This window comes from Miniopterus natalensis, chromosome 9, assembly GCF_054644295.1.
Source record: "Miniopterus natalensis isolate mMinNat1 chromosome 9, mMinNat1.hap1, whole genome shotgun sequence".
NCBI lineage: Eukaryota > Metazoa > Chordata > Mammalia > Chiroptera > Miniopteridae > Miniopterus > Miniopterus natalensis.
In genome coordinates, this window is record NC_142089.1 from 57,709,302 (window position 1) to 57,717,534 (window position 8,233).

Sequence of the window (8,233 nt, forward strand, 5' to 3'; positions counted from 1 at the left end):
TATATATAAATTTATAAATACAGGGTGTCCCAAAAAAATGTATACACACTTTGAATACTATTATTAATTCCAATGGGTTAAATCTGAAAACAAAGAAACATCAATTGAGCTATTAGCTTTTTAAGTGTGTATACATTTTGTGGGGACACCCTGTATGTATAAATTATGAAGTTTAATACTAAAATGTACACGGCATGAACCTGCCACCTAATTTAAAAATCAAAATTTTGCCAACAATATTACATTAGATAACATATACTATTTGAGTGTGCTTGTTTTTTAGCTTTATAAAATGATGGTATCAGACCACATATGATCACCTGCATCTTTTTTTCACTCAATATATTTCAGAAATCTGGTTCCTTAAACCAAAGGATACTACCTTTAGTAAAGGGCAAGGGAAAAGCTAAATAGCAGTGATAGTTTTAACGGTAAGAGGAAACAAAATTACAGAATAGAATGAGTATATGTGATAGTATACTGTGTACATATACATACATAGAGAAGGAAAATGTTTTAGATTTTCAGATTTGCTAAACACTATTCTGAATAAGTCTCTTTCATTTTATTCCATTAAAAATTAAAGGAATTCTTTTTAAAGTGTTACTAGATTTTTTTTACATTGGCATGAGCTACATGGGTTTGACTTCACAACAAATATGTGATAATTTACCTAACAGTTTACGATTTTCTATTTCTTCTTCTAATGCCTGAGTATCTGGAATTTCTGAAACCAATGGAGCAGGTGGGAGAAACCAATCCAATGATTTTCTGTTGCCGAGAGAGCTATATAAAATATAAAAATGTAAATACATATGTTAATAAGATATAACATCAGAAATTATGTATTTATCCATTAAGCACCACTCAGTCAGACTCTTAAACATCCTGTAAACTAACTTCTATGGTAACTTTGATTTATCTCTATATAGCAGTGTTCTTGATCTTTTTTGCCTTGTGTTTCATAGGATTAGTGACATTGTTACATGAGATATGCTACCTAAATAATAGCTGTAACTACATCTCTTTTTCTCTAATTCAAATGCCTGTGACAGGAAGTTTAAATATGTTCCAATATTTTTTGAAAACTAGTAAATCATTCTGAAACTTTAGCATCTTAACTATTTCAAGTGACAAATTACTTTGATACACCCCATAACTAACTAATCATGGGTAATCAGTGTAAATGGCACCATTACTGGCACTCTAGAGTATACCTAAAGCATTATTAATTAAAGCAAATTAATGTCCTAAACCAAATAATCTTGGTCCAGAACCATCTAAAAACCACAGAAAATCCCAGAAACCAGTTGAAACTGACAATCACTTTGTAAACCTACAGTAATTGATGAGATTATTGCCACCCTGTTAGCACTGATAACTAACCACCTCCTTATCTTTCAGCTGTGACTCTATAAACAGTTAATGTTTTAATGTTTTCTTTCCAATAAAAGTTGCCTTTCATTAGAACAAAAAGATAAAAGTGTTAGGTGACAGGAAATAAAGTTGAGAAAAGCACCATATATACTTCCTATGCCAACTACCAAGGATTTATGATTTGCTTCTTATCTCTTCATTTAAGATGTCAAACTCTTGGAAGTAAGAGACTCAGTCTTTTACTTTTCTGCATCTCACAGCACCTAACACATAGCTACTATGGCTATATTTTCCAAATAAAAAATCTACAACACATTATCTGACATTGCCTGACAGAAGGCCAAAGCATTTGCTGCAAATCAAAACAACAATGAGATACCACATCACACTTGTCAGAATGGCTACCATCAACAAATCAGCAAATGACAAGTGCTGGAGAGGAAAAGGGAACCCTTGCACACTGCTGGTGGGAATGCAGACTGGTGCAACCACTAAGGAAAACAGTGTAGAGGGTCTTCAAAAAATTAAAAATGGAACTGCCTTATGACCCAGCAATTCTACTTCTGGGTATATATTTGAAGAAACTCAAAACACTAATTTGAAAGGATATCTGTAGCCCCATGTTCATTGCAGCACTCTTTACAATAGCCAAGATACAAAAGCAACCTAAGTTTCCATCAATAAACGAGTGAATAGAAAAGTTGTGGTACATATAAACAACAGAATACTACTCGGCCAAAAAAAGAAAGAAATCTTACCTTTTGCAACAACACAGATAAACCTAGAGTATTATGCTAATGAAATAAGTCAGACAAAGACAAATACCACATGATTTCACTTATATGTGGAATCTAAAGAACAAAATAAACACACAAACAAAATAGAAACAGACTCACACAGAGAACTCATAACTATGGGATGAAGTTCTGGGGAAACCAGGCACAAGCTTCCAGAGGTGCTCTCCCAGTGAGTAACGCAGGATATGCTTAATTCCCGCTGAGTTGTGACAGCACAGGTTAAATGATGCCAATGAGGGAAGTTCATTAGAAACTCAATGACTAGGATTTTTCTTGGAACTAATCATGTGGCCATCCCCTCTATGGCACATTCCAGATTCCCAGAAGCAAAGCAGATGTTCAGCATAAACCATATTACTTGTATAAACAGTTTATGCACTGTGAGCCACTCTTATCAGTTAATGGTGGGAAACTTCCTAAAATCTAAGTTGTCAGACTCCAGCTAAAGGCCAACATTGCAAGCGTTTTCAAGGATAGCAGTTTAGGCCTAATATATTAACTCTTTTCTGCACAAAGACTATTCCAGAAAATCCAACAAAGATGTTAACAAGATACAAAAACCACACATCTAGCTCTATCGTTCAGCCTTCCCATAAAGTCAAATCTTCCTTATGATTTCCCTATTTTCAGAGGTGCCATCATTTTCCCAGTCACCCAGAATCTAAACCACAGTACAATCTTTTACCCAGTATACCCAGACACCTACCAGGTCTTATTGCATCTTATAAATTTTCTTGAATTCATTTCCTTGCATTTCTACTGTCATTCTAATCAAGGCTCTAATCAACTTATGATTGGTTAAGAAGAATGGTGTCTTAATTGGCCTCACCACCTCCAAGCTTTCTCTTTCTAATATAATTTATACACTCCTATCGAATTAACTTGGAATTGTTTTAATCATATTATTCCATTTAAAATCCTTCAGAGGTATCCGAATAATGCCAAATTTCCAAGTGGCCAGAGACCACCTTACAGTTTTAACTCTACTACATGTACCTTATAGTCCAGACCAAAGTGAACTTGTGTATACAAATAGATAATGTATCATGTCCCTTCCCATCTCCTTCATACAGCTTGCCCCTGTACCTGACCCTACCACCATATCTACCTATAGAAGTTCTACTGTTTTACTCACTCATTAATCCACTCAACAATAATTTACTGAGAACTATGTGCCAGGCACTGTTCTAGGCTCTAGAGCTTCTATTCATTCAAAATCCAGCTCAAATCCTACATTCATGAAACCTTCCAGTTCCCTAAGATATTTTCTCCTCCTTTCCATCCTTAAAAGTACTATTTGAACCTATCATACGAGTCCTCATATTGATAATAGAAAGATGACATATAGATAGATCTGCCACCCCCTCAAGATTATAAACACCTAAGAGCTTTGTTTTTATTTCCATTTACATCAATAGTGTTGAGCACAGTGCTTTGCATAATTAGGCATATTCTACAACAAATGTTTGTTGATTCAGCCCAGCCGGGCGTGGCTCAGCGGTTGAGCATCAACCTAGGATCCAGGTGATCGGGGTTCGATTCCCGGTCAGGGCACATGCCCGGGTTGCAGGCTAGGCAGCTGATCAATGACTCTCTCATCATTGATGTTTCTATCTCTCTCTCTCCCTCTCCCTTCCTCTCTCTGAAATCAATAAAGATATATTTAAAAAAAAAAAAAAAAAGTTTGTTGATTCAATCCCATGGCTTTTAACACATATCATATCCAAGATCCTCATTCTGGCATTTAACCTCCACCACAATCCATCCTCAGCTTACTCTTCTAATGCTATATCCCTTTAGGAATCTTCTAGTCCAGGAAACTTCTCTATGCACTATCCCTAAAAAATACAGTGAATCATCCCATCTCCAGTCTTTTTCTCTTGCTGTTACACTCTGCCTTCAAATGCCCATTTCCTCTATCAGAATTATCAAATCCTTCAAAGCCTCCTAAAGTCTCCCACTACTACTACAAAATGTGACTTGATCAGTTTGGCCCAAGTCTCCTTCCAAATCTGAAGTTTCATTGCCTAAATATATATATCAATGCTTATCATATGCTTTGCACTCTTTTTTTGACTTTGTATTGTTAGAAGGTCAAACATATGTTCCAATTTGCCCAGGCCAGTCCTGATTAACACCTGTTGTCCCAGTTGGATGCAGCTCTTTCACTCTCAAAGCTTATCATTTGCTTTGCCTCTTTTTTTGACTTTGTATTGTTAAAAGGTCAAACATATGTTCCAATTTGTCCAGGCGAGTCCTGATTAACACCTGTTGTCGCAGTTGGGTGCAACTCTTTCATCCCAATCTAAATGATGAATACATGGTCACATTATTTATTAATGAACTTTTCATATTTGTGTTTCATTTCCTCAAGTAAATTTTAAGGTTTTTTTTTAAGTAAAAGTCTCTTTCAACCTTTTTATATCCTTTTCGGCATTCAGTCAATACTTTAATATTTGAATGAATGAAAGAATAAAGGAAGCATGCAATTTACTCAATACTTCATTTAAAAAGGATAATACAATAGAACAAATATATGGAAATATTAGAATTACGAGCAATACACCTGAAAATCCATAAAAGCTAGTATTTAACAGACAACCTATTCTCCTTTTTTCCCCCTTTATTTCTGAAGGTATTACAGATGTCCCCCTTTTTCCCCATTGATCCCTTCTATCCTGCACCCACTCCCTGCCCCAGGCTTTCACCACACTATTGTCTGTGTCCATGGGCTATGCATATATGCATATAAATTCTTTGGTTAATCTCTCCCCACCCACCCACTCCACCTTCCCTTTGAGATTCATCAGTCTGTTCCATGCTTCTATGTCACTGAGAATATTTTGTTCACCAGTTTATTATTTTCTTTAGATTCCACATAAAAGTGAGATCATGTGATGTTTGTATTTCTCTGCCTGGCTATTCTCTATTCTTATTTCCTTTGGTGCCACATCTTTATTTTCACTTGTACTTTCTGCCTGCACTAAATTTGCCTATTTTGGTTTTTGGCACTTTGCCCTTTCTGTTTCCAAAAGGTGTCATTAGTACTCCTTGTTCTGAGCTATTCTTTGACCATTACTTCCAAAAATAATGTGAACATAAATACAAATAAGTAAAAGCCAAATAGGCAAAAGTCTCTATTTTTAAAATTATAACATGTAAAATTTTATCTGAATTCCATATTTACCAAATATATACCTAAAACATCAGTTTATCCTTCACTTTTTTACTTATATATTTACCAGAGAGAAAATTAAAGCTCCTTAAAAATCAAAAAAGCCTAAAGCAATACACTAAGTTATCATTCTTTACGGCAGACTTACTTTTCAGCTTCATCTGGTTTTTCAAAAAACAAATTATCCAAAGAAAATAAGGAGTCATTTGATTTCGACATGTTAAAAACTGGATTTTGTCATAAATCTAAAAAATATAGAAAAAGCAGTTTATATTTTATTTATAAATATGTAAAAAATATTTCTGGATACATAAACTATAATAGTAAATTTCCCAGAACAACAGACTACCTTCCCAGCTGCATCTCCTGCAACTTCCTCCAAAATGCCTCAATATTCCAATATATTACCTGTTCTCCACTCATTCATGCATTTCACACTTGTATCCCTCTCTTCCTACTGCACCAATGCTTAAAATGTGTTTTATTTCATTCTCCACCTGGCAAATTTCTATCTATAATTCATGGTGAAGTCAAATGTCATTTATCCTTCAATGGCTTCTCTGAATTTGTCCTCTTACCCAAGACAGAATTAATCACTCCTTCTGGGCTTTTATAATACTCTATTCATACCATTTTACTTAGGAGAGTGCATTTTATTGTGAATGTTTGTGTTTCTAACAATATACTATGTACATATGCAGGGATTTGTTTCAAAATATAGGTGGAGAGGTAGAGGGGTATTGACGAAACAAGATTGGCAATGATTTGATAATTGCTAAAACTGTGTAACAGGTATATGGAGTTCATTAGAATGTTCTGCCTATTACGTATGTTTGAATTTTTCCAAAATAAAATAATTTACAAGTTTAACAGATGTATGTTTACATTCATATTACACAACATGTATAAATATTTACACTCCTCTTTTAAAAGGTAATTTTTACTTTCAGAGATGTTATCTAAAGGCTAAAAACATTCAGTATTGGTTCCTGGGAATATAATAAAAATGTAGGGCACAATAAAGCCTCAAATTTGATAGGAAACAGTAAAACCATTTCTACACACATATATTGCTTCCTTCACATTGCAATTCTTACTCTTGCACAGGAATATTATATCCCAATTTTTTTCTAAATTCTGAAACATGATAGAAAATTCTACATAACAAAACATGAATCAGATTCACAAATCATAAAACATAAATCACAATTCTATTTATTCTGTGATAGTTAATACACTGCAAATCTTTCCTTAGGACAGAAACTAAAATAAAAGAAATTATATGAGCGCCATCTTGTGGAGAAATCCAAATTACCAAATCAGATTATGTCCCTCCAATTTTCAGTTCTCCCTCATGTGGGACGAGAAACGCGGGAATATATAGATGGAGGAATGTTTCCATTTGCACCTTTTGACAAAATGCTACCAAGAGGCCTACATTTGTGTATATCTTATGTTGTGAGGTTTTTCATTGTTTTAGTTACTGTATTTTTCCCCTTTCCATCTGTTTAATTGCCCTCTTCATTTTTCTCAATGTATTAATCACATAGTCACCAACAAAAAGAAATAGTAAAATAGAAACAAATTAGTATGGATCTTTAAATGTCAAACAATTTTTGACTATATGAATCATAGAAGCCTAGAATAACAGGGTGGGTGACAGAAGGGAGTCACTCAGAAATATGCTAACGGTGTCTTGAACACTTAACAATTTCAGAACCTGAAAACAAGTTCTGATAAAGTATAAATGAAAATGCTAATCATGTTTCTATATTATCCAAATGCTAATCATGTTTCTATATTATCCAAAAAGTAACAAATCAAATGTTGCCTTTCTAGTCTTAGAAGAACTATATAATTTTAAATAACAACAAAAAGTTTGCAAAATTAAAACTCACCAGACCACTTTTATATGGCTTTGCTACCTAATAATTTAAGTAGAAATCTTAAGGCTACCATGTCTGTTTGAATTCTTTATTCTAAAAGAAAGTGCAAAACAATGATAAAACTACAAATTAAAAATATTTGTTTCAGCCCTAGCTGGCTTGGCTCAGTGGTTAGAGCATCAGCCACTAGGACTGAAGGGTCCCAGGTTCAATTCTGGCCAAGGGTATGTACCTCCGTTGCAGGCTCAGTCCCTGGCCCTGGTCGGGGTGCATGCAGGAGGCAACCAATTGGTGTGTCTCTCTTACATCGATGTTTCGCTACCTCTCTCTCTCTCAAAAGCAATGGAAAAAATACCAAGGATTAAAAAAAAAATTGTTTCAGAAATTACTTCATAAACTAACTGAAAAATCTCCTATATAAAGAGGGGAAGGGAGAGGGGAAAAGAGATAGAAATATCAATGATTCGAGTCATTGAGGGGCTACCTCCTGCACACCCCCTGCTGAGGATCAAGACCAAAACCAGAGCATGTGCCCTGACTGGGAACTGAACTACAATCTTCTGGATCATAGGTCAATGCTCAACCACTGAGCAATGCCAGCCATGCAACAGTAAATATTTTTTTAAAAACTTCTGATTTGATTTCTAGTTCTGGCATAAAAGAAAATATAACTTGTTTGAGTTCAGAATAAAAACATTATGCATTATTTTAGCTCTGATACATTCCTATTAAAGAAAACACCCCTAATCTAAAATTCTCCATCCCCATAGTGTACATTATTTTTTTATAGCAATAATTGATAACTGGAATTATATTACATGTTTAATTGTTTATCTAGCTCCCTCTAGATTGAGCAGGGACTTTTTGCCCACAAATGTATTTCAATAACCCAGGACAGTGCCTGGCTCATAGTAGGTGGTCCATAAGAATTTATTGTGGAATAAATGCATTTGCAATGATCAGTTTATAAAAATAATTTTAAATAAAAACAATTTCCA

The 8,233-nt window shown here is 34.4% G+C and overlaps 1 protein-coding gene across 2 annotated transcripts in view; it reads right to left on the reverse strand.

The window, feature by feature from the left end:
- Nucleotides 1–5,568, reverse strand: part of HFM1 (helicase for meiosis 1) — an 83,270-nt gene extending 77,702 nt beyond the window's left edge. For both annotated transcript variants that reach the window (XM_016197223.2, XM_087820017.1), the window contains exons 1-2: nt 5,498–5,568; nt 674–786 (exon numbers count right to left, since the gene is read on the reverse strand). In XM_016197223.2, the coding sequence (XP_016052709.2) occupies nt 674–786; nt 5,498–5,568 (184 nt within the window). The remainder of the gene's footprint in view (nt 1–673; nt 787–5,497) is intronic.
- Between the last annotated feature and the right edge of the window lie 2,665 nt (nt 5,569–8,233).